We start from the raw sequence: 27733 nt of genomic DNA, 5'->3' as shown, positions 1-27733 counted from the left end.
AGTTAGAGTTCATAGGTATTTATAGGATGCTTTTCAACTCTTCGGTTTCAAAAATGGTATACAATACACATCCTAAAAAGGGGCATCCTTTGATCATGCAGAACATGTAGGTTGGATGGGGACATCAGAGATCATGCCCTCTAATAGCCTGATGTTGTTCCAATACATGTACCCATTCACACATGTCAAAATAGAAGACTGATTTATGCCAGTCTTTCCATGTGGTCTTGAAACAGTCGGTTGGAGAGCAAACAGTGCCACCATAGTGAAGCTTGCAAAGTGGGACCTTCACTGCCCCCCTCCTATGGCAATCTACTGAGCCCCTGCTCCAAAATTCTGTTCCTGGAGGGATGGTCAGAGAACTGCATGAGGGAGGCAAAGTAGAGCCCTGCAGCTGGTGAGTGGAAATGGAAAAAACTGCCCTCTGCTCCTTCACCAGTGGAAATAAATGTTCTGAAGGCAGAATAGCATCTTCAGATCCAAACCAGTTTTTAAAACTGATTTTACTTTTTTAATTTATTTAAGTAAGCTTTAGTTGCGTTTTCTGAAAAGATCATTAGAATATTAACATATTTTAACTCCAAATAATATTAATTACAGAGGCAGAATGTAAATAATATACTTACAGATATTGCTTTCTGGGTTTCAGTGGGCCATTACAAATTTTTTCTTCACTGCCTGGTATCATACATGTACTGTCAGCCCCTATTACATACACATCTTCATTGCTGCTCAGCCCCTCATTTCCCTTTATACATGGAGGATTTGGAAAGCCATCATTTGCAAAATATGGTTTTGGTTTTTTGAAGTAGGCATGGTACCACTTGGTTACATTATTATCATTCTGAACTAGAGTCAGGAAAAAATAGCCACAAAAATAAATTAATCAACCAAAAAGATCTCCCAAACAAATTTATTTAGATAAGTAATTCTATAAACATATTCTATTGAATTAATATAATTGCATAGTAATGTGTATAACTTCCCATATAACTATTGCTACCATCAGGCCTTGAATTCAGCAAGAGGTCACAGGAGCACAGCTCCTGAACCTTTCTGAGGGTTCCCCCTCCTCCTCCCAACATACCTACATTGCCCACTGAATGGTAAGTGCAGCTGCATAACAATCTCTGGATGAGCTCCCCTACTGTTTTTCCACAAAATGACCCCTGGCTACCATACAAAGATATCTACAAAAAAACAAATAGCATAAATTTTTTTAAAATGACTATAACTATGTACAAATAACTAACAAGTAAGAATTCAAATACCTGTATGTTCCCATTTAATAAGATAGGGATATCTCTAACATAGGAGGTTAGGTATATAAATAAAGATTTAACAATTAGAATGAGTGAGTTTTAGATCTCATCTATTAGTAAAAAAGGACTGTACATTTATTTTGCTCTTACTACTACTATAGGAAAATTTCTGTCCACTTGAAAAAAAAGTATTATTTTAGGAGATGGAGCATACCTGTAGAAGGAATTTCTGCTGTAAGTGACAAAATCAAGGCTATACCAACGAGGCACCCCCCAAAGAAAAAAACAAAAAACAAATAGAAACAAAGGTGCATATATTTAAGCATATTTTTAAAAAAACTTTTTCAGTACCTCCTAATTCTGCAACAAGAACCTGTATTTTCTTGATAGGTCCATGATCATCATTATAGTAGCAAATAGGCATACGAATAGTAATTGTTGTAGCAGTGACAAGTATCGTTCCACTGGTATCATAAACTGGCATTGGCTTCTCACTAGGCCTTGGTGGTTCTATTTTGAAACAAATAAATATTACAGTCCTGATCTTTCATATCACCTTCTAATGAAGGGAGTCAAATGTCCTTGTAATGTTCTAATAGCCGAACTCCAATAAACCCATGACCAAAGACAGCAGCTCAGATGATTCAGAATAAAGAATCCCAATATTGGGAAAGCAGCAGGAATCAGCTTTGATACTTAGCATTTCTATATATCCCTTTTCCAACCAGGGGTGATAGTGGGAGCCATGTGATTAAGCTATAAATATTGCAGTGATATTTTGCTTACCAGAAGTCACATCTACACTAAACTATATACATTATTTTGAGGGTTGTTATGAGACTACTTTCTTTTAAATTAATTCAATACTGTAGGAACAGACCAAAAAATTATGCAGACTGATTCCAGAAAGCAAGTCCTGCTGATTTCACGAAAATTACTCCCTAATAACTGTATTATGCATTGCTGCGGAAGCAGACATGGCATGTCCAAATAGACCAGGTAGGCAGCCACCTAGGGTGACACCTGGCCTACAGGGGCTCCGGGCACCCCCTCCCACCCCCACCCTCTCCCCACAGGTGGCCCAAGCAGACTTCGCGGGAGGCTGAGCCACCAGCGTGGCTTCCCCAGCTGTGCCGGGGAAGCTTGCAAATAAAAACAACGGGCCAGAAGAGGTGGTGTGGTGGGAAGGAAGCACTGTGCCCACCCAGTCTTGCCACTCTCAGTTTCTCCCCATCACTGCTCTGCCTCTTCTTGCCCACCTTGGCTGGGTTGGCAGCCAGAGGAGCCTCTTCTCACTGCTGCAGCCACCAAGGGAGGGAGGCAGGGAGGCTGGTGGCAAGAGAGTCACTGCCAGCTGATACGGGTAGTGGGGCAGGGTGGCATGTGTGCTCCAGCGCACCAACTGGGGCCCGCCACTGCTGCACTTGGGTGGGGGGTAAAAAGGGTGCACAGCAGGCAGGAAATCAGGGGTGGGGCACCTTGCCTGGGGCAGCAGTCTAGCACTAGCACCCTAACACCAGCGCTGTATGGGACACAAATTTAAAATTACTGCTCATGGCCCGGGTATCACAGATTTGCTCCAAATTAGTTGCTAACAGATAACATAAATTAGTTTCAATGGTGGGATTGCAAAGAAGGTGTTAAAGTATCCAGCCTTGTGGGTATTGCTCAAAGATATTCATCTCCTAGAGAAGGTATGATCTTTATAATAGCTATATTTATTAAATATATCTATGTTAAAACTGAACAAGCATCATCCATGCCTACCTTTAATGTCTGTAGTTATTTTCAGCTGGATTTTTGGTCCTGCACCAGCTCCATTGATTGCATACATCTAAATGCAAATAAAACTTCCTATTAAATTAATTTAACCTTCACTTACATTGATTAAGAGCCAATGCTCTGTACGTGTGTTGTGTGCACTCAATAATATAATATTTAAAGCCTACATAGACAAATTCAGTGTTGGATTTTAAATACACTTGCACTGAACTAATTTATAGAATTTTATGTTTACAAGTCAGAACTGGCCCTACAATTTTTCCTGATGATTGTCATATTTTTATTTAAGATTTAATAAATGAAAAATATAACTGAAAATAAAGACATGCATTTAGCTTTGTTTTACTAACTCTCTCAAGATTTGTTAATGTATAGAAACAGACACATTGTTCAACTTACACTGATATTGTAAGTACGTCCTCCTTTTAGTCCCTCCAGAATGGCAGTGACCGACTTGTTTGTCCTATCTATAACACTTAAGTTATAGATCTGGATGACACTAGGATCATCATCTTTGTAAACCATCGCTTGATATGCTTGAATATTCCCATTGGATTCAGATGGTGGCATAAATGTCACCTGGAACTTTGTCACTTCATCAGGTATCTTCTGAAATGTTATGTTGTTGAGTGGGTCTCTGGGCACTGAAAGAATTTTCATTAACTGAGTTTTTGAATGTTGATTGATTAGTATTAAAAATCCAGATGCATTGCATCATAATAAAAAGAACAAGAAACCTAACTTTTGGATACGTGGATAATATCACTGCTCTTTGCAACATTTTATTTTAAATAGACCACCAAAGCAATACAGTTAAGCATATAAAAAAACCTTTCTCAGAATGGTGTAACTTAGCTGCCATAAAGAGACACACAAGCTATTTTAAAGCATCTATACATACAGTTATTCTTTAGCCCAAATAGTATACCCCCACCCAAGTACATCCCAAGTCAAAGAATATTTTGGTGCTGGAATCGCATCTTTGATCAAATTATGGTAACATAGTGGCTTGGATCCTACACATTTCCACAGATTCAAGGATTTCTGTCCATAGAGTGTGATATTCCTGTTTCACCCTTCACAGCTGCCTGAAATACTCTTCCCAAACCTTGTTCTTAGGGGAGAAGAGACTTCAAGGAATAAGATTTCAGGAAGCTGTTTTGGGCTGACATGGGAGAAAGGAAATGTGAAAACTGCACTCCATGGAAATCCTTGTGCTCACAGAAATGTTAGTCTGGATCTAGGCCACTAATTCATTCATTCCAGAATCACCTGGTTTCTATCCCTACTAGTGATTCCTCAGATCCTTTTCCTCAGATCCTTTCTTTGCAAATTGGAGGCCATAATCACTTTCAGCTACAAAGACAATTAGAAACAATGTGGAGAAACCCCTATTTATTTCTCTTCCCTAAGTATACACAACAGGGCTTTTTCCCTGGGGGAACGTGGCAGAATGGAGTTCTGGAACCTCTTTGTGGAAACAACATTTTCAAAAAATGTTTTAAAAGTTCATGAGGGGTACCCATGTGTTTCTCTTCTCCTTCATTCCCCCCTTGAGAGTTCTGGCACCTCGTTTTCCAGAAAAAAGCCCTTATCTGCAACAAACCATTTTGGAGCTAAAATATCCACCTGATGAAATCAAGAAACAGATTAACAAAGCCAGAATGGTACCCAGAGAAAACTTGTTGCAAGACAGGCACAAAAAGACAATAGCAGAACACCACTAGTGGTCACATGTAGCTTACAACTCAAAACTCTTCAATACATCAGCAGCGACTTAAAACCTCTAATGGATAATGACAATTCTCTTTCAAAAGCACTGGGAAGCAACCATTATCTTGCCCACAGACAGCTCCCAATCTTAAACAACTCCTCGCCCACAATAATACAACATCTAATTTGAAATGGACACTGGAACCAGAGCTTGCAATAAATTCAGATGCTAACTTTGCTGCCACACACACTCAGACAACATAATCACTGGACCTAACAACATCAGCTACACCACCTCAGGAACATGTTCATCTTCTTTTTTTGTGTAAAACAATTTTATAAATTTGCAATATATTGTTATGATATTTTTTAAAAGAATAAATGAATCAATACAAGTTAATGACAATGCATTACACTTTCCCCCCTCCTCCCGTCCCCCCTTTTCATGACCCCTACCGGTGTTTACTTGAATTGGTAAAAAATACAAGATAATTTTATCAAACCAAGAATCTCCATATTAGAACCTTATAGCAGTAAAAAAGAAAGAAAGAAAAAGAAATGAGTATAAGAAAAGTCAAACCCTATAAGTCCATCTTCATTCTTATCCTTTCACCTTAAACAAAAGGAAATTATTTCTTTATAAATTTTAGTCTATTATTCCGCCACACTTCAACTATTGTCAAAAATCACTAAATGTCCCTTTACCTTCCATTGTTTTTCCATGTATTTTTGAAATTTCTCCCATTCCTTTCTAAACTTCTCCAAATCATAGTCTTTTAAGATTCTTGTAATTTTGTCCATTTCACTCCAAGACATAACTTTTAAAATCCAATCCCATTTTTCTGGTATTTTATCTTGCTTCCATAACTGCGCTTATAATGTCCTTGCAGCTGAAAGCAGATACCACACCATCGTTCTATCTTGTTTCGGAAAACTTTCCATTTGTAATCCCAACAAAAAAAAGTCTAGAGACCTCTTAATGTCATAACCTAAAATGTTTGACATTTGTTCCTGAATCATTTGCCAAAATTGTCTTGCCTTTCACAAGTCCACATATGATAAAAAAATCCTTCATGCTTTTTACATTTCCAACACCTATTTGACACTTGATTGTTCATTTTTGCCAGTTTCTTAGGTGTCATGTACCATCTAGATAGCATTTTAAAGCAATTTTCTTTAACATGTCGATATCTTCATAGAGTTCTTCCATAAATATTCCCATGATTCCATTTGTATTTCTCTGTTAAAATTAATTGCCCATTTTATCATTTGAGATTTAACTACTTCATCTTCCGTAGACCACTTCAATGGCAATTTATAAATTCTTGAAATCAACTTTTCATTATCGCCCAACAACATTCTTTCCAATTCTGTTTGCTCCTGCTTATACCTTCATTTTTAATGTCCTGTTCCACCAAACTCTTAATTTGTTGCAGTTGAAACCAATTATATTTGTACTGTAATTCTTCAGCCGATTTTAGTTCCACCTTTCCTCCCTGTATCTTTAATAGTTGATTAAATGTTAACCACATCCCTTCATCCGTTTCTGAGGATAATTTTATTACTTCTGTTGGCACAATCCATAGCAGCTTTCTCTCATCACCATATTTTTATATTTTAACCAGGTACTTAACAGATTCCTTCTTATATAATGATGTGAGAAAAAACCATCCATCTTATTTTTCCCACAATACATATATGCATGCCAACCAAACATATTTCCATGGCCTTCTAAAACCAACAATTTCTTATTTAATAATGTCAGCCATTCCTTAATCCGCACCAAACACACTGCATCGTGGTACAATTTTAGATCCGGCAATTGGAAACCTCCTCTTTCTTTTGCATCGATTAAAATTTTCATTTTGATTCTTGGTTTTCTCCCGGCCCATACAAATTCTGAAACTTTTCTTTGCCATTTGCTGAATTGTTTATTCTTCTTCACAATTGGAATTGTTTGAAATAGGAACATAATTCTTGGTAGAACATTCATTTTAATTGCAGCAATTCTACCCAGCATAGACAAGTTCAATTTGTTCCATTTTATCAGATCTCCATCAATTTTACGCCAGAGCTTCTCATAATTATTTTTATACAAGTCTATATTTTTCATAGTAATTTCCACACCTAGATATTTTACTTTTGAAGTAACCTCACACTCTGTTGCATTTTGCAGTTCTTCCTATTGACTCTTTGTCATATTTTTGCACATTTTTTTTTATTTTTCTTTATTTATATAGAAGTCTGCCAATTCTCCATACTCTTGTATCTTACGAAGCAGCAATGGTATTACACATATGGGATATTCATTTATAAACATTACATCATCAGCAAACGCTCTGTATTTATAAGAGAAACCTTTCAATTTCAACCCCTCTATTTCTTTATCCCAATTCCTCCATCACTGCAAACATAAAATCCCAATTCACATTATCAAAGGCCTTCTCTGCGTCTGCAAAGAATAATGCCACTTCTTTTTCAGGATGCTTCTCATAGTATTCAACAATGTCTGTAACAGTTCTGATATTATCTCTGATTTGTGTCCTGGGAAGAAATCCTGCTTGTTCATCTTTAATAAAATTATTCAAATGCTGTTTGAGTCGTTCTGCTAATATCCTAGCATATATTTTATAGTCATTATTAAGTAGTGAAATTGGTCTATAATTTTTTACATTTGTGTTGTCTCTGTCTTCTTTCGGTATCAACGAAATTACTGCTTTCTTCCATGTGTTTGGTATTTTCCCATCAATCCTTATGATATTCATCAATTTCGGAAGTTTTGGTACTAATGTCTCTGCTAGGACTTTGTAAAATTTTGCTGTAAAACCGTCTGGACCTGGTGCCTTTCCCAATTTCATTGAATTTATTGCTGCTTCAATTTCAGTTGGTTCATTTAAAACCTTTTGCATATTTTCTGTCAAGGGATTTACCTGAATTTTCTGTAAGTATGCATCTATTTTTCTTTTCTCCACCTTTTGGCCTTGAAATAACTTAGCATAATACTTATAGAATTCTCTTTAATTCCTGCTTGGTCTACAATTTCTTTACCTCCTAATACAATTTTATTAATAAATTTGTTCTCCCTTTTCTTTTTCATTTGCCAAGCCAGGTATTTTCCAGGCTTATTTGCGCCTTCAAAAGATTTTTGTTGCAGCCTTTTAAGATTCCATTCAACCTCTTTGTTTAACAAATGTCTCAATTGATTCTGTAATATTGTAATCTTTTTTTCCGGTCTCTTTTTGAGTTCCTTTTCTCTCTTTGCAATCTCTTTTTGTATGTCCAGCATTTGTTTCTCTTTTGCTCTTTTATCTTTATTGTTCATTGTAATTAAAATACCTCTCATTACAGCTTTGTACGCATTTCACACTGTCCGAAATTGAACATCCTCATTTTCATTTATTTGAAAGAAGACTTTAGTTTCTTTTTCTAGAGACTCCACTATATCCGTTTTCTGTAGTAAATCTTCATTTATCCTCTACCTCATCTTTTTCGCACATTTTGCCATTTACGTTAATGGATTGCGATCTGCCCCCACATTAGGAAGAATCTCTATTTTTTCCGTCATAAGTCAAAAATCTTCTGTAGTCCATGGCATATCAATTCTTGAGAAAGAGTTGTGCCTTGCTGAATAAAAAGTATAATCATGCACCTTAGGATTAAATTTCCTCCATATATCTTCCAAACTTTCTTGTTTCACTAATTCAAAAATGATTTTGGTAATTTCCCTTCATTATTTTTTTTTCCAGATCTGTCCAAAATATTTTTAACTGTGCCATTAAAGTCTCCCATTACCATTATTTGTTCATATGCTACTTGGTCTAATTGTTGCACAATATCTTTAAAGAAGGCATCTTTCGCCCCACTTGGGGCATACAGTCCTAATAACAACGTCTTTTTATCATTCAACACCACTTCCACTGCTAAATATCTCCCATCATTATCCTTAAAAATCAACTTTGGATTCAATTCTTGTTTAATATAAAAAACCACTCCCCCTTTTTTCTCCTTAGCCAACGAGTAAAATTCCATTCCCAAGTGTTTATTCCATAAAATTTTATAATCCATTTGTTTAATATGTACTTCTTGTAGACAAATTATACTACATTTTTGTTTCTTAATCCAATGAAATGTAGGCTTTCTTTTTTGCTGTTAGTTTAGTCCATTTACATTCCAAGATATTAATTTGTAATCCATAGTGATTCTTCTTTATTCTGTATCCCCAAATCCCCTGTGTTCTTCAAAAAACCTTCTCAGTTCTTGAACATTTGTAATTGTAATCCTCTTTCCTCCATGTTCAAAATTTAGACCCCCTGGCAGAATCCATCTGTATCTCACTTCATTCTCCTGTAGTTTGTCAGTTAGTTTTTTATACAGACTTCTGTCATTTATGACCTTTCTTGGCAACTCTTTCATAATTCTTACTCTGTTTCCATCTACTTCCAATGTTTTTTTCAAATTGTTTACTTAAGATCTTTCCCACCATATCTCTTGATACAAATATTACCATGTCTCTTGGCAACTTGTTTTTCTTGGCATACACTGAATTGACCCTATATATATAGTCAAAAATATAGCTAGATTCATCAGCTTCCACATCCAAAAATTTAGCAATGATTCTTATTATATATGTCCTCAAATCAGACTCTTCATTTTCAGGTACTCCTCTCAAACATATCTGGTTTTCCATTAATTTACAGTCTTGTAGAAGTACTTTCTCCTGTAATTTGTTAATCATGGAATCTTGGTCTTTTACTTTATTCTCAACCACATGTACTTTTTTAATGTTGCTTGTGTATCATTTCTGAGATCCTCAATTTCTTTTTTGATCTCCATCTTCACAACCTCTACACTTGCTTCAATATCTTTTTTAAATTTTTTAATTGTTTCTTATCAGTTATTAAATCTTTCATTACTTTAACCAGTCTTGCCTCCATAGCCTCCAATTGCTTTTGTATTTGTACTTTAGCCATTTTTCCTTACTCCAGTGAACTGGTCCTCTTACATGCCAGCTTTGGTCCTGGCTTGTGTTCAGACATTACTGTATTCCCATCACAAAAATAGGCTTTAAAGTTGGTCTCACAAAATTAACATTGAACCACAGGATCTTATAGATTAGAACATGCCCTTTTCAGTGAGCCCAAAATCGCCATTCTCAGAGCTTCCTAGCTCAAGATATTAATTTTTGAAGTTTATAATTTACACAAAATGGCATCGGCAATTTTTCTGACCCTTTTTTATAAATTTTCCTTTTTTCTCTTAGTCCACCAAACTTACTTTCACTTATATAATCCAATATATTTCACCCTGTTATGAAAACATCTGCCGGCTCCACTGATTTTTAAAGTCCCGTTCTTTTAAAATTTTTAATTTTTTTGACCTTCCTTTAATGGCTGCCAAAGTTTTTCTATGGTTTAGTCCTAGAGAAGGTCAGGAGGCTTGACAATTTCCCTTCTTCCAATGGCACCTTCCTGCTTTTCTTGTCACGGTCTCATTTTTGATGGTTGAGAAATCTCGCGATGCTTGTATGATGCCACTTCCTGTGACATCTTCCAGATCAGCAACTCAGTGACGATGGGTTTTTTTTTGCAGAAACCACAAGTATTCCAAACATAAGTTGTTTTTCATCTTATAACTTTGTTTCTTGAAGTTTAAAAAGTCCCGAAATAACCCCCTTTCCTCCTTCTTAACTTTAGAATGTTGTAATTAAGTCCGAATTTCAATTCTTATCTCATGTAAGGTTTATTTTAGTCCTGGAATGATAGATAAAGATCTTCTTACCTTGAAACCAAATTTATCCTTCTTTACACCGTTATTTCCAAAGATAAATTTAAGATGTTAGAATAGTCCAAAGAAAGCTTGAATCTTGATGAGTTTAAGTCAATTTAATAACCACGGAGACCCTCTGTAGACGCTGGAATGCAATTCTTCACCGGGGGCTCTTCAAAGCCTAAAAGGAACCCCACTGGGACTCCTCGTCAGCCAAAGTAAACCCCCTCAAAATTTCCTAAGCATGTCTTGGCCTTTTCCCTAACTGAGCAAAGTAGGCAGCAGGCATTGGAATCACCTTCTCTGCCCAGAACAGAGGCTCCGGTCCGCTCCTCTTTGAGAAGCGACTCAACTCTCCATGATTCAACCCCAGAAGTCCTGGCACATGTTCATCTTCTAACATTGCATATGCCATTAAATGCCAATAATGTCCTTCAATTCTCTACATAGGGTAAGCAGGTCAAACCTTGCACCAAAGGATAAATGGACAGAAATCTGACATCAGGAATCACAAAGCTGAGAAACCTATAAGAGAACATTTCAGCCTCCCAGGGCGCTCAACAGGGGACCTCAAAGTAGTTGTTTTATTGCAAAGGAACTTCAGAAATAGACTGGAATAGAAGATTGATGAATTACAAGTTATCACAACTAGGAATGGGCATAAACCAGGAAAATTGAGGTTCATCCTGATTCATGGGGTCACATAAATCATGATTCTTCATGAGCCTCCTTGCTTACCAAACCAGTTTATTTCCTGAGGTCTGTGATGTGGTAGGAGGAAGCAGCTTCCTGAGGCCAACAGAATGGAAGGGTGGGGGTGGAATCTGAGATTTTCTCTTCCTCTTTTCTGCTGGCAACAGCTCCACAAAGTCAGCAGAATGGAAAGCAGGAAAGATCTTGCAAAAGCCCTTTAAAAAACTGTACCACATGCGAGTGAAGTCCAAGCAGTGGGTTCCTCTACTTCACCCGCACACGAATCTCCAGAACTTCCATGGGTAGTTTGCTGTGAGTACAATTGCACAACTTTCAGCTCATGAACCACAACCAGGGTGATGCTTATCATGAGGTGATGAGGTTTGTGCCCATCCCTAATTACAACACTCAGGACAATGGAGCCCCCAAGGCTTAATGGTGCCACTAGACTCAAACTTTGCTCTTTTGCTTCAGATCAACATTGTTACCCACCTGAATCTGTCTTTCCTAGGTGTCATACTTAGCTCTACTATTTTTATGGACATATGTACTGTGCTTTTAACAGCTACTTAACAAGGCAAAATCAACAAATAAAGCTGCTTCCATGAGTACATTGCCATTCTGGAAAAAGCAGCAGTAGCAATTGGGAATAAATGGACAGTCTCTTGATTCATTGAGTTTGGAAAGCTCAAATTCTTGGGTTGTTACAGCTAATACAAAAAAAGGATACCAACTCATATCTTATTCTCTCCAATAATCAGTTAAAATGCATAATAAAATACTGGTTTCACATTTCCTTTTCTGAACAGAAAAGCAGGAAAACAGTAATGAAAGAACATGGACTGACCTGCTTCAAAAGTGGAAATGATGACTGAAGTGCTTGACTTGCCTTCTATGTGTGCAGCATGTATATCTCCTGTAAAAGCAGTGACCACTACTGAATATCTTGTAAATGCTTTTAAATTTGAAACCTCAAGGATTTTACTTTCATAATCTGTTTTGACAAATGAAGCTTTATATTCATCAGTATCAACCTGTACAAAGCAAAGGTGTCATATGTTGAATAGAACATTTAATAGAATAGAATATTTAACACAGTGAAAAAGGCCCATTTCTCCTTTCTTCTTGTACACATTTACCCCTCCCTTTTGTATATTGAATGATTCACACCAGCATAGTTCCTTTCTGAAGCTTTTAAAAAAATAATTGAAACAGCAAAAACTGTTTAGAACTTAAATAATTAGACAGCTAATTTAAGATAATATACAGTTAACAAATCCTCATGCATTTTAAAGGAAAATATCCAAATATCTAATAATAATTTCTAACATTTTTGTATTATGGGATGTTTTTCTTCCCCACAGATCTGTCTCTTGGTGGTGAGGTTAACCAAGTTATCAGGAAGAATCATCAGATTGTCATTAAGGGCTCTAGCTCTCCAGAGCACTTAAATTTGTTCCCCGCAGCAGTGTTTTCTCATGGGGTATGTTTTACCCCGGTATGTTAAATGGTCTCTTAAGTGTTAGCTGGCTGCACTTTGGGGACATAGTTTACTATTGTACAGGTGACAATCTCCTAAGAGAACAAAGTTTTTCATCTGATGCAGATGACAGATGGCAGATGCAGTTCAATGTGGCCAAGTGCAAAGTAATGCACATTGGGGCCAAGAATCCCAGCTACAAATACAAGTTGACGGGGTGTGAACTGGCAGAGACTGACCAAGAGAGAGATCTTGGGGTCATGGTAGATAACTCACTGAAAATGTCAAGACAGTGTGCGTTTGAAATAAAAAAGGCCAACGTCATGCTGGGAATTATTAGGAAGGGAATTGAAAACAAATCAGCCAGTATCATAATGCCCCTGTATAAATCGATGGTGCGGTCTCATTTGGAGTACTGTGTGCAGTTCTGGTCGCCGCACCTCAAAAAGGATATTATAGCATTGGAGAAAGTCCAGAAAAGGGCAACTAGAATGATTAAAGGGTTGGAACACTTTCCCTATGAAGAAAGCTTGAAACGCTTGGGGCTCTTTAGCTTGGAGAAATGTCAACTGCGGGGTGACATGATAGAGGTTTACAAGATAATGCATGGGATGGAGAAAGTAGAGAAAGAAGTACTTTTCTCCCTTTCTCACAATACAAGAACTTGTGGGCATTCGATGAAATTGCTGAGAAAACAGGTTAAAACGGATAAAAGGAAGTACTTCTACACCCAAAGGGTGATTAACATGTGGAATTCACTGCCACAGGAGGTGGTAGTGGCCACAAGCATAGCCACCTTCAAGAGGGGGTTAGATAAAAAAATATGGAGCAGAGGTCCATCAGTGGCTATTAGCCACAGTGTATATGTGTATATATATAATTTTTTGGGGGCCACTGTGTGACACAGAGTGTTGGACTGGATGGCCACTGGCCTGATCTAACATGGCTTCTCTTATGTTCTTATCTTCTTATCTATGCATTCTACCAACAAAAGTAAAACCATGCTGGGAAACTGAACCCAAGCTTGGATCCACAGTTAAAACTAATATGTATATAACTAAAGCCAGCTTGCTATGGTGGAGAACTATGGGGCCATATCTTTCTTAGTTCAAGAATCTGCAAGAGTATTTCCATACTGCCCTGCAAGACCAAGCACCACAGTGCCACAGTCTGGAGCAGATTCTGTAACAAGGGATCTAGATAGCCTTTTGAATGCAGACACTGTCAGAAAGCTCTTTCCACCAAATTCATCGTTATTCTTTATTCCTTTTCTATGTGGGCTTGCCTCCAATTTCTTATGCCACAGCTACCAGATTATAAAACACAAATAATCCCTTCCACATAGGTATTCTCCACATTCTAATATTTGAATCAGAAAAACATTATGAATCTCTACAGTAGCAATCCCCAAGGGTCAAATGTGTTGTAAATGCAGCTGCTAACACATTAAGATAGTTCAAGCATATATTTTCTTTGACAGATGTGCCTTAGTATCCCCACTGAGAGTTAACCTTAACTAAAATATCTGATGTACTAAACAGACACTCATTTTCTGGGATGGCCATCAAGAGACAAAGTTGTGTTTGTCTGCTTTTTTAAAAAATATATCATCGCTCAATAATAGTTACAAGTGAAATGTTAATTACAACTATTTCACAATAGCAACAATAAGCTTTTATTTCTCCTCTTTCTAAAAAGCACCTTCATTCAGAAGTACTACCTTACTATTAGTGCAAACTGGTATAAACTGTTAGCTAATTCCTCCTAGGGCAGGGGTGGCCAACGGTAGCTTCTCCAGATGTTTTTTTGCCTACAACTCCCATCAGCCCCAGCCATTGGCAATGCTGGCCAGGGGCTGATGGGAGTTGTAGGCAAAAACATCTGGAGAGCTACCGTTGGCCACCCCTGCCCTAGGGGGTTGCATTCACCATCTGTATCCATTAGAGGCAAAAATAAGGTTGAACAAATATACACTGATTGATAGGATACCAATAGAGGGGCAGTATAGGTGTACTAGGTTCAGTCAAGGAAATTTTAAATCAAAGCTCAGTCAGGAAACATGATGGGTGGCCTCAGGAAAGTCACCATCTTTTAGCTTAAAAGCAGATTTGCAGGAAGCAGACGTAAATTAACATCATAGCTATGTACTGAAAACTGCTGCAAGAATTATAAATATTACCAAGCATTGTATACTGTTCATAGGAACGAAATGCATTTTGCATTGGAAAAATGAGGCTTTGTACAATGTTGGCTGGATCAGATTCTTTATGAATGATTGACGTGAAGGAAAATTAACATAAAAGTTAACTTCTATATATACCAAAATTCATTTTAAAATTACCATGCTTGATTAAAAAATGCATCTCTGAAAATATGCACATCAGCTAAAATATTAGAAAAGGAATGCTGTTAAATAGTGCTTGTTTGTGGAATCTGAAGCAGTAACGCACGGTTTCCCTAGAGAGCTACAACATTTTATTCCAGGATTTTCAGTACAGTCAGATTGATAGTTTTATTGGGCTTTAAGCAGTGGTGGGAGCTGTCTATATAGACTTCACACCTGTAGCTACTGATCATATATAAGACAATGCTAAACAAGAAGCCATTCTTAAATAGAAACACCAATAAAGAAAAAAATAAATAGGTTTTATTTTCTTAAAGTACACTTTCTCAAAAATTCCAAAGATTCTGAACCATTAGATTTAAATTAATTCTGTTCTAGTTAACATGGTTAAAATCAGTGGGAGTTAACTGGTTTAACTGGGAAGTTGATTGAGTTGCCCAGCATTATATCACTGGCTTATTATATTTCAGTGCCACTTTATCCCAAAGGATGAAATTTACCTTCACCCAAAATGAAAATTCAGAAAATCAAAATCACATAATAGTATACAATGTTAAAACATTTTTAAAACATGTGCCTTTTGGCAAAGTAATTTGCAGCTGTCATCAGACAACTACAAAAAAACTTTTGTGTGTACCCTCTAAAATAACCCAGGCTGGCAATCACCATACCCGAAATTGTGATTCTTTTAATCTGCTAAAAAACATTTCCATGATTTTGCATACTAATTCACTGCCCACTTTCTCTATATTAAGGACTGCTTGCCATCCCATCCTATTGTCTGATGAAGTTTGCTTCTAGCACACAAAAGCTTACATTCTGAATAAAACTTTGTTGGTCTTAAAGGTGCTGCTTGACTCCTGCTTTGTTCTACTAGTTCAACACAGCTACCCACCGGGATATTTTCAAACAGTCTATAAGGTTTACAGGGGGCTAAATAGTGCTAGGTACAGATTATTTAGGTATAGTTAAGTTATAGTTTGATATAGCTAAGGATGTTATGAAAAACATGGAGTATAAATAGAGATTCCTTCTTTTAGCCCACTGTGAAGTTTCCTTCATTGTTGAGAATTCACAATCAGCTTCTACACCTTTAAGACCAACAAACTTTTATTCAGACTGTTAGCTTTTGTATGCATGCATACTTCATCAGACAATGGAATGGGGTACAGTGAGCAGAGCTACATATAGCTGGTGGGCAGTGGTTAAGAATGCAAAGTGGTACAAAGTTAGAAACCAATGGCAAAATAGTGAAATTAACAAATTGAAAAAACATTTGGTCAGGATAGCTAGAATTCATAAGAAAAGTTTTCAGGGCATGATATGATTTCTAGATTAACTTCATCTGATTTATTTTTATGGGCAAGGACTAGCCTTTATTTTAATTCACTTCAGTAAAGTATATCTACAGCAGAAATTACTTACCGAAGTAATGTCAATGAGATAGAATGTTGGTCCAGTAATGATGGCAGGATCACTCCAGGTAATATTAATACTGTAAGGAGATATAACTATTACAGACACATTTTCTGGAGGAGCATCTGGAGCTACAAAAAGAGTGAAATTACATGTAGCTCAAGAGATCTATTTCATCAAAACACTTCATTTAAACCAATGTAATCAATACATTTCATGCAAAACAACCAATAATGAAAGTCAACCCAAATCATCTTGCTTTTCCAATTAATGAAGACCTCTGATGTAATATCACAGACCAGATGACTCATCTGTAAATACTTACTGTGTTGCATATATTAATTTTAACTGTAACCGTGATAGAAACATAGGAAATGCGACTGTAAAAACATTCTTTGGTGCCTACTATATAATAAAATGATTCTGTGATATTACTCAGTACTTAAATAAAATAGCAGCACTGGGCTCTGGTTAAAAGTTTAACAAATTACAATGGTAACCAGATTATTTTATGTAAATGTGCAGATATTTGTAGGCAGATTTAATATAAGATCAAACTTAAATGATACTTCCCTGATACTAGTTATTACCCATATTGACAGTACATTGATGACTAATTGCACAGTATTCAGGCATGCCTTTTTGCAAAAAAGCTCCAAACTGGGAATAACTGCTAGTAAAACAAATACTATAAGGGCAAGTTGTTAAAGACTATTGTCCTTAATGTCTCTTTCCCCCTTTCATAAGTAGAAGCTTTTGGAAACCAATTGCAATGGCTGAGTTTGGGCACTGATAGTCAAGAAAAATCAATATGGGTTGAGCTCAGGCCATGGTAGCCAGCATGCATGTTGCCACCTCAGCCTGTTGCAACATCCCTGGGAACCAACATGGCTTGAGTGAAAGCTACAGCTGATACAGGCTCAAAGGGACTTCTCATATAAATTCATTTAGGATCAGGACATTAATATATTGCAATACCTTCTTCAAAAGTACCTTGACATTCCCTCACTGGCTTTTATCATAACTAAAGAATGTTCACCAAGAAATAAAATTTACATCAAATGAGTGGTGTAAACTCAAACATGACTGGAAACTGCAGATGTATTCGCTTCAGTATAGAGGCTTTACAACAAACATCTTACATAAACAAACGTGTGCCAATGGTAACTGTCACATACTGATTTAAGACTGTTTGTGAAATGAGTCTAGCCACTAATGGGGTAAGATATCACTATACCCTTTTTCTTATAAATCATGACAATTTACTCAGTAGGAATGACCTAGTCTTATTCACTCGTTCCCCCTATAATCCAATCACTTCCTCTCATGAGCACTTTTCTCCTGGTTTTCACAATAATGCATTTTCTGTAACTAATAACCATCATTTCCTGATTATCATGCTTCTATGCTTGCACAGGAATGTGGGTCTTATGGAGGTCAGGGTCATTTTTTCCCATCCATCTGTGTCCTGATGCTAAGGCAGCAGTTTTGGTTAGCTGGAAGGTATGTCTGGCTAGCTTATCATCTTACAAAGCAGGTCTTCAAAAAACAAGGCTGATTCACTGATGCTAAGATACATCCTCTGACCCAAAGTCTGTTCATTTAACTTGGGGCTGTACTGGCAGAAGGCTTTTAAAGATAGAGATATTATTACCTAGATCTTTTAATGTAAATTCATGCTTACCTCCTTACTACGGGGAAAAATTATGTCAAATCTGGTAACCTGGGGCGGGGGAGGGGGGGAAGCTTGCTTCCACTATTTTACAGATGAAAATGACTGAGGTGAAGCGAAGTAGACTTTGTTTTATTAGGGCAATTTCTATAAGAAATTAGAGGATTATTAGAGGTGATCCAGTAATGTTCCTTCTTCCTTTTAATCCATTAGAAGCAAGTCTACAGCAAACATTATCTAGTGGTTACAGTAAGGAATGTAGAGGGAAGGGAAGTAGTTAAGTCAAGGTTAGTCATTTCTCAAAGTGGAAATCCATTGATCACACCAATGCCTAACAGGGGCATATATACATCAGCTATGCAGGAACAAGAAGGAGAAAATGAGGAACATACTAAATTTATTGTGACTTTTAACTGTAATCTTGTGAAGGCACAACTATGCAGCCTATTCACAACTAGAAGTATGTTCAATAGTTCTATACATATGACACTGTAGGTTAGGGTTGCCAAGTCCAATTCAAGAAATATCTGGGGACTTTGGGGGTGGGGTCAGGAAACATTGGAGTGGAGCCAGGAGCAAGGGTGTGACAAGCATAACTGAACTTCAAAGGGAGGTCTGGCCATCACATTAAAGAGACCACACACCTTTTAAATGTCTTCCATCCATAGGAAATACTGGACTGGGCACCTTCTTTTGGGGCTCATAGAATTGGACCCCCTGGTCCAATCGTTTTGAAACTTGGGAGGTATTTTGGGGAGAGGCACTGGATGCTATACTGAAAATGTGGTGCCACTACCTCAAAATACAGCCCCCCCAGAGCTCCAGATACGTGCGGATCAATTCTCCATTATTTCCTACGGGAATAAGTCTCCATAGGGAATAATAGAGTTCCCTGCAGACATTTTCTTCCCCTCCCCCCACTGATAATGCTGAAGTGGGGGGGAGGGGCTCCAAACCGGGGGATCTCTTGCCCCCACCTGGGGATTGGCAACCCTACTGTAGGTAGAATAAATGCCAGGAAAAACCTTACCAATGAAGCTTCTGCTTTACTTTCCTAGTGTTCTGGTAGCAATGTGCAAAGTAGGACCAGACTCCTAAACAATGCTTTATACCCTAGGTTACAAGCTGCAATTAAAATGTCTTCATCTGCTGTGAAACCAACATATGCTTTAAAATTATATGTATATAGAGTTATTCACTAGAAAACAGATCTCCCTGCAAAGTGGTTGTATAATTTATCAACAGTGCGGTAACAGGGCCATCAAACTATTTTATGAGACAGAAAGACAGTTCCTAAGAGAACAATCTATAAAACAGAAGGCTTGGTTCTTTATCTAAATGTCAAAGCAGAAACAGCATTGGTGACACACTTCCAGGGCATTCTAAGCAAAGGTACATCCTACCAAACTTCTTAAATTGATTTAGTATAATTCTGTTTAGGATTGCGCTGTTCAAAGGGTAATATTGATGTATCTGTAGGTATGGTTGTATAAAGTTTTTCAAAGTTCATTTTCATGAATCATCACAGAATTACTGGGGGGTTTTTAATGGAAAGGAGTCAGTTCTGCACAGATATCTATATTTTCCTCTGATTTTGTCCTTTAGATGGTAACCCATAACGCTCTCAGTACTCAAAGGTAGTCTAGAGATTTGTTCCAGTGACTTGTTAAGAGATGTGATGTCAGTTCTTGTATAATATGTTGTTGAAGGCTTTATGGCCGGTGTTCATTAGTTGTTATAGATTTTCCAGGCTGTATGGCCATAGTCTTGGCATTGTGAGATCTGATGTTTTGCCAGCAACTGTGGATTATACCTCTGAGGATGCCAGTCACAGTTGGTGAAACGTCAGGTCTCACAATGCCAAGACCACAGCCTTACAGCCTGGAAAATCTACAACAACTAACATTCTTGTATATTTTAAAACCTCTTTATCAAATTCCCAGACTAACCAGCAGTGGGTAACAACATGGAAATTCTGATTCTAAGAATTGTTTTTGGAGTGACTATTATCTTGATATTCTTAGGCAACTTTTACGCTGAAAACTTGGAAGGCAGAACCACCGTGTCTTTAAATTACTGCAGTCTTCCATAAAGGGAAACATGAAATATGTTTTCACTAGCTTGTATTAAACAATTTCCATAATATGGAAAAACTCTAGATTCAGCAGCTTTTTTTTTTTTTCAAAATTAGCACAAGAAGCAGCTGTTAGGGTATGCCAAGTGAGATATTTCCCCCAGAACTGCTGATTATTAGTATAGTTTCCTGCACAAATAAGAAACATTAAGTCTATTTTTAAAAGTTTTACATCCACTAGTTATGTCAATGTAAGAAACTGAAAAGAGATTCTATTTTTGAAAGCTTCATCTTTTAAAAACTTTAGACCACATTTACACCCAATATATGAGGAAATGCTTCATTAGAATCAGTTTTGTACATTATAAACATGACTTTCTATTTTCTTTGACTAGGATCTATTTCTGTGGAAACTGAACTAGTCACAGGAAACAAAAACAAACAGCTAATATGCAATGGAACAGTACTATTTTAAAGCACTCTTCCTCTTTCATGGCTATCACAGTATTCTGAACATTTAAACTCTGGATACATCAGGACACTCTTTTGACAGGCACAAGATAATTGCATGACCAAATTCATGGGTGTGACTTGCTCCTGATCTTGAAAGATTTTATGTCAACATAAAATTCAAAGGATAATAATTATTCTTACTTACTGCCGGGTAGAGTTTGTGTAGAAATCCAAGATGAAGGGCTGCCATAACCTGAATTTGTGCTAGCAGAAACTCTAAATCTGTACCATCTGAATTTTTTTAGATCATGCACTGTTTCTTCTATAAAAGCACCAGTATGATATGAATATTGATCTTTCTCATGTTCAATACATTCAGCATCTTCCCAGTTACTGCAATGGATAGATTGTAACTGCAGAGTAATCTTGTAGTTTAGAAAGTAGCCAAATATAGTAACTGGCATTCTCCATATCAAGGTTACACTGGTGGACTGTACATTTCCAAATGCAATATCTCTGGGGGCACTTGGAACTAAAAAAATCAAAACAAAATTTTAATGTTATGTACCTCATTTTACAATAAGCAGTCTGTACTTGCTGAAAACAAAATTACACTGAATGAATGAGGCTTTACAATGAATTAAATATTTATCAGCATGATAAATTCTGCTCCATTTAATTATCTAAGTATTAATAAATGTTTCATACTTTAATAATGGAATACATCAGCATAAATAATAGATACTTTCTTTAATTACTGACACAATAGGAATCCCTAACACCATGCCACGGAAGATAAGTTTTTTTTTAAATATCAGACTTAGTAAATGTAAAATATAATGTTGAACTTTTCTGTGCCCTGTTAGGAGTATTATTGTTGCTGCTATTCTCAGGAGCAGACCTTGGCAGGAATAACACAATATTTAGTACAGTGTTGAACACAGGTACACCATCTTTTAATTCTATTGCTAACTGCAAGACTTTTTCTACCCCTTTGAAGTCCCAAATACTCAGACACAATCTCTTGGAATACCTACCCAGTTAAATTTCTAGAAATAAAGCACTTACTTGTTTAAAACATGTATATGCTACTATTGCCTTAAAATTGGTTCAAGGTATTTTACAATCTTAGGGAAGCAAGAGTTCATGCATTTTTTATGGATGTAAGGAGCTCTGTTCCCTTAAAGTTTTCTCACCTTTGAGAATTCCACATTTATTGCGAAGAAGAAAGTGTATCTGCTTCCATATTCCTCTGTGGATGCTTGCTCAGGTAGATGGAATGAGGAAGCGCTCATATACAGATGTCCCTATGTTGACTGAGTTTCTCATAGTATTAAGCATTTTTTGAATATTTTATTAGTAAATAGGGATGTTGCCAAACTACCTACAATTTGTTCAGATACTTCCTTGGTGCTGGGACCAGTTTCCCTTTAATGTTTTTGCAACAAGCAACTAAACAGATCTCTGGCTTTCACAGAAACAAAAGGCAGACAGCAGTGGCAGAAGGAAAAGTGCACCTCATGCAGATATGCTAACTGAAGTAGAACAGGTGACCTGGGGAATAATTTGAAAGAAGCATCACCATGTCCAGCACTGTACATCCAGTCCATTAATTAACAATCCTCAGGGTGTCTTTAGCCACTAGCAGAACTCATCACTAAAAGTATTTCCATCACCTAAACACTGGCTCCAAGTCCATATTTGCACAAGAAAGCCTCTTTTCCACCTTGGATTTATCTGTGTAGTTTGAATGCCCATCAAACCTCATCTCTCTGCTTAGACTGAACCTGGTATCCAAACACACACACATCTCCCCACTTGCAGCTATCCTTATCATTTTTTATACGGAATGTCCTCAGGATGCTATACGCCCCCTCACACACACACATATACACACACACACACACCAGTCAGGGACTTACCTGAGCTCCTCCCTTCTGTCTTTCTAAGTCAGGAAAGAAAATTATATAGTTCTTTTTTCTACTCTGTTGCTTGTAAAAGAGAGACCATAAATTTCCCTAGGGGGTATAATTTTACTGACTCCAGATTACCTGGATTTGTGGAGCTGCTTAGGCTCCAGTTTGATTATGACAGTGTATGGCCTTTCATTTTCTGTTTGGGGATTATTCGCTATCCAGATTCGTGGACCTGTGCCCTGCTGTTTGATCCTCCACTTGGACCATCTCATAAGCTCTCTCTCCATCTTTTTGGCCTTCTGCCTTCCCTCATGAACATAATTACTTGTGTAACATTTGGGTGCTTGAAATAACTGACACTTTGTTGAAGTTCTGGTACTGAGCAGTGATGGTGGTGGTGGTGGAAAGTGATGTCAAGTTACAGCTGATTTATGGTAACCCCATAGGGTTTTCTAGGCAAAAGATGTTCAGAGGTAATTTTCCTGCCTCCATGTCATGACTGGGATTCTGTGGTGGTCTCCCATCCAAATGCTAACCAGGGCCAACCCTGCTTAGCAGTTGAGATCTAATGAGCTCAGGCTAGCTTGGGCTATCCAGTGATAATCAGTGGTTAATATTGTTTTGGGGAGGGAAGGCAGGATGGTATAGCCTAATCTTGTTAGATCTCAGAAGCTAAGAAGGGTTGAAACTTGGAAGGGAGACCACCAAGGAAGACTCTGCAGAAATTACAAACTACTTCTGTTTCTCTCTTGCCTTGAAAGTCCCATTCTGGGGTTGTCATAAGGTGGCTGCAACTTGACAGCATTCCATGTACCCCATATTGTTTTGAGTACTTGAGTTATGCTAATTCCCCAACTCAGATATTTTATGAATCTCCACAATATATATGTCTAATTTCCAACTGTGCCTCCTATGCACGGATACTTATTTCTGCAGATGGGAACACATGGAAGATAGGAGGGGGGCGTTTTTTGTTCACTTGGGGGGCACTCTCCAGGGTTGCAGAAAAATGCAAAAAAAAAAAACAATTTAAAAATACACCAGGGGGTTAAATTTCCCCAAATTAATAAAATGACCATGTGCAGACAATGTACTTATCAGTTGAGCTCGTGGTGGATGTGACTGCTGTAGATGGGAACTCCAGACTAGCTGCTGTCACAGAGAGCAATAGTACAGAGAGTTCCACAGAATAAGATGTGGTCACAATAAACAATAACCATGGAAAAATAACAAACACACTGATTAAAGAATTTGTTAACTGTTTTCAACATTCTATATGATTTCATTCCAATATACTGACGTTCAGTTACAAAATCTCATACAGGAATTCATTCATAAGTGTTCATAAAGAACTCAGTGAGATACTTTCAAAGTCCATTCACAAAAAGTCCATTTAAGATTTTTCAGATTTCAGAAATTGCTGACATGATCTTACCACTCAGAAGAGCAGATTTAGAGCCCTTGTATTGGTTATTTGTCGATATCAACAGCAGCTTCTAATACAGTTTCACATGAATCCAAAGTAGCCTCTGATGGGTATGTCAACCTATGAAGCCATTTCCTTAAAATCTCTTTATCAAAGAGGCAGCCTACCCATGTCTTCAAAAGGATCACTATTACCAGCAATGAAATGGCTTAATAGGTCAGTGTACCCATCAGAGGATACTTTGGATCCATGTACAAACTCTATTAGAAGCTGAAAAAAGGCTACCACAAATTGATGAATACAAGGACTTTGTGAGCACTTTATTGCATTGAAAAAGGACTAGCACAAGCACTTTAAATCTGCTCTTCTAAGCGGTGAGATGATATTAGCACTTTCTGAAATCTTACAAATTTTATATGGATTTTTTGTGAATAAGAACAAAAGAAGTCATGTTGGATCAGGTCAATGGCCCATCCAGTCCAACACTCTGTCACACGGTGGCCAAAAAGCTCAGGTGCCATCAGGTGGTCCATCAGTGGGGGCAGGACACTCCCCTCCCCCACGCATCAAGAATAGTTTGAAAGTACTGAATGGACTTTGAAAGTTATCACACTGAGTTCTTTATGAATATTTATTAATGAATTCATGTATGTGATTAGGTAACTGAACCTCAGTATACTGGAAAGAGACAATATAGAATGTTGAAAATAGATAATGCATTATTTAATTACTGTGTTCATTAGTTTTCCATGGTTATTGTTTGTTGTGCCATCATGGAAGATGGCAGAATCAACTAGGGGCCAAGCCTGGACAAGCCACTGGAGCACTTTGGGAGCTACTCCCTGCCTGGCTGACATGATGGAGCACTCTAAGAGGCACTCTGAGCCTGGCTGCATGACAGAGGATGCCAGGAGTACCTCTGGGGCCAGCCAGATGGGTGGAGGACACCGGAAGCCAGTCTAGGCTTGGAATTGCTTCCGAATACTGAAACTGTGACTGTAGGTGGGTAGTGGGACCAGGAGAAGTGATGGTGGTGGACAGATGCCTTTCTCTGTCCCCTTTCAAGTCTTGTGGGCCTTCCACAGATACCATCATCAGTAGGGGAAAAGAAGGGCTGAAGACTGGCTCGGTGGGGTGAAAGAGAAGCAAAGGGAGAGGGAGAGAAAGCAAAAGAAGTGAGATTGTCTTGGGGAAGAAAAACAAAAACAAGAAGGGATTGTCTGAAGGAGAGAAACAGACAGAAAGGGGGTTGTCTGGAGAGGAAAGAAAGAATAGGGGATTTCCTGTTGAGGGGGGAAGAGAAAGGGAAAGAATGGGAGATTGAGGGAGCGAGGGAGAAAGAAAAAGAAGAGGGGGAGATTATCAGGGAAAGAAATAAGTGAGAGAAAGAGAGAGGCAGACTGAGAAGGGGTGGGGAAAGAGGACATTGAGAAGGACTGGGGTAAGAGAGGGGTGACAAGAGGTCAGAGGAGAAAGATGGTAAGATAGGATTGCTAGAGAAGGGGATAGGGAGGAAAGCTGACATAGATAGGTGGGATGAGAGGGCAAGGTTAGGGAAGATTGCTAGATAAAGGGTGGGTGCAGAAAGACAGAGGAGGGAACTTTGACAGAGAAGGGGAGAGAAGGAAGCAAAGGTGGAAAAATGCCCCCTCCCTGCAAGTTTTTTGCAGGTCTCCCCTTGTTTATATACTAACTAGCAATAAAGCCTGTTGTGAAAATAAATAGGATGGGCTCTAGAAAGAGTTTCTGAGTGCCCTGGCCTTGGGCATTCAGAGTCAATTTGCAGTGGCATCATAGCATGACAATGATCACACAGATGCTGAAGCCCAGCATTCCTTTTGTCTGCACTGTGTTGCTGCCACCTTTTCCTGTTGTATATGGCTTGCAGTGTTTAGCATCAGTATGTGCTTGTGGCATGATCTGTTTTTTGGGTTTTTTGCCTAGCATGGTTGTGTTATAGTATACCACAGAGTATGTTCCTCAAGGCTGCCATTTTCTGTTGGGGAATTGATCTGACTTCAGATTTCCATCTCATCCCCCCTCCTGGGGAACCATTGTTACCAATCCCCAGTCATTCTCCACAGTGTGGATCAAAGCAGGAGGGAAGTGACTTCAGCAGGGTATATTGACACAGAGGCAGGGGCTGGAGGGTGGGAGATTGAGCAACATGCAGCTCAGTCAATGGCAGGGTAGTCGAGTCTTCACCAAGACAGCTTGCCTCTTATATCTATAAATTAACCATCCATGGCTGCCATTTGCAGATAGCTAAATCAGGGCCATGTGGAGGTAAACAGATTTCTCAACAAACTTGGGGCACTCCTTAGGTTTGCAGAAAAATCTGAAAATTTTAAAGTATATAGGAGAGTGATTCCCACAAAATTAAAGTAGCATTCTCTGTGCAAGAGCAGAATATATAAAAGGTACATTCTACAGTATGAGGATGAGGATGAAATGTGCCTAAAAACAATACAGGCTTGTTTGAGAGATTGGGGCAATAAAAATCCTAAAGTTTACCCAGATGGGAAGAATACAAGTTTATGGTCACAGATGGGCTGGGAGCAGAATAGACTCAGAGATTCATATTCTGCTATTTGGCTCACCTGTCAAAAGAGAGCAAAGGTGGATACATATTAATTTCTTGTCCTGCACCATTAAATCTTTATCTAAACTTTCTGAGGAGATTTGGCCTTTAGTAGGCTTGGAGGAAAACTCTGAGTCTGCCCATCCTAAATTTGATTGGGTTAACAAATATCCTCCCAGGTTGCTGAAGAATTGATAGAATGTCAGTCTGGACTGGAGTTCTGCATTAAGGTCCATTTATCCAAGGTAAGCCCTGCCAGGCTGTGCCCGGATGTTCACTTATGAACCCATTTCTGGGGAAGAAATGTTTTTTCATTTGTAAGTTCAGAATTAGCTAGCATGACTTCTTTCAGTTCTTTTACCTATTGTTCTGCTTGTAGTGATCTGTTTTCTGATTGCTGCAACTTTTTTGTGCTTTATTAGGGTTCATATTTATTTATTAAAGATCTGTCCCCTTAATCAGGGCTTTCTTTGTAGAGAAAGCCCAGCAGGAACTCATTTGCATATTAGACCACACTCCCTGACATCACCATTGTTTCACATAGGGCTTTTTTGTAGGAAAAAACCCAGCAGGAATGTCTTTGCATATTAGGCTACACCCCCTGACACTAAGCCAGCCGGAACTGCGTTCCTGTCCGTTCCTGCTCAAAAAAAGCCCTGCCCTTAATGATCTTGAGCAGGGGTGGCCAAACTGTGGCTCAGAAGCCACATGTGGCTCTTTCACACATATTGTGAGGCTTTCAGAGGTCGAGGAGGAACTTAATGCAGGCTTACTTTCAAGTAAGAGTGCTTAGCATTGGGACCTCCGTCAACCTCTGAGTGCTGACCCATCGGTGGATGACTATTTATGCCGTTTGTGAAGCAGAAAAGAAGGGGGAAATAGGCAGGCTTGCAAGCTCTTCTCCACCACAGAGGTTGCCAGGAGACCTAGATTCAGGAAAGAGAGCTCAAGAGCAAAGGGAACCACTGGAAGGAAGGACAGAATTAAAGAATCATAGAATCATAGAGTTGGAAGGGACCTCCCGGGTCATCTAGTCCAACCTCCTGCACAATGCAGGAAACTCACAAATACCTACCCCAAATTCGCAGGATCTTCATCGCTATCAGATGGCCATCTAGCCTCTGTTTAAAAACCTCCAAGGAAGGAGAGCCCATC

General features: G+C 38.2%; 1 protein-coding gene across 1 annotated transcript in view; it reads right to left on the bottom strand.

Moving 5' to 3' along the window:
• The window catches only part of PTPRQ (protein tyrosine phosphatase receptor type Q), a 213067-nt gene that overhangs the window by 68781 nt on the left and 116553 nt on the right, over window positions 1-27733 (bottom strand). The window contains exons 29-35 of the mRNA XM_060244417.1: window positions 20861-21187; window positions 16466-16587; window positions 12064-12250; window positions 3444-3688; window positions 3030-3096; window positions 1614-1772; window positions 627-849 (exon numbers count right to left, since the gene is read on the bottom strand). Coding sequence (XP_060100400.1) covers window positions 627-849; window positions 1614-1772; window positions 3030-3096; window positions 3444-3688; window positions 12064-12250; window positions 16466-16587; window positions 20861-21187 — 1330 coding nt within the window. The remainder of the gene's footprint in view (window positions 1-626; window positions 850-1613; window positions 1773-3029; window positions 3097-3443; window positions 3689-12063; window positions 12251-16465; window positions 16588-20860; window positions 21188-27733) is intronic.

The sequence above is a fragment of the Heteronotia binoei genome, chromosome 8, assembly GCF_032191835.1.
Source record: "Heteronotia binoei isolate CCM8104 ecotype False Entrance Well chromosome 8, APGP_CSIRO_Hbin_v1, whole genome shotgun sequence".
Classification (NCBI taxonomy): domain Eukaryota; kingdom Metazoa; phylum Chordata; class Lepidosauria; order Squamata; family Gekkonidae; genus Heteronotia; species Heteronotia binoei.
This window is presented reverse-complemented; position numbering and strand designations above follow the sequence as displayed.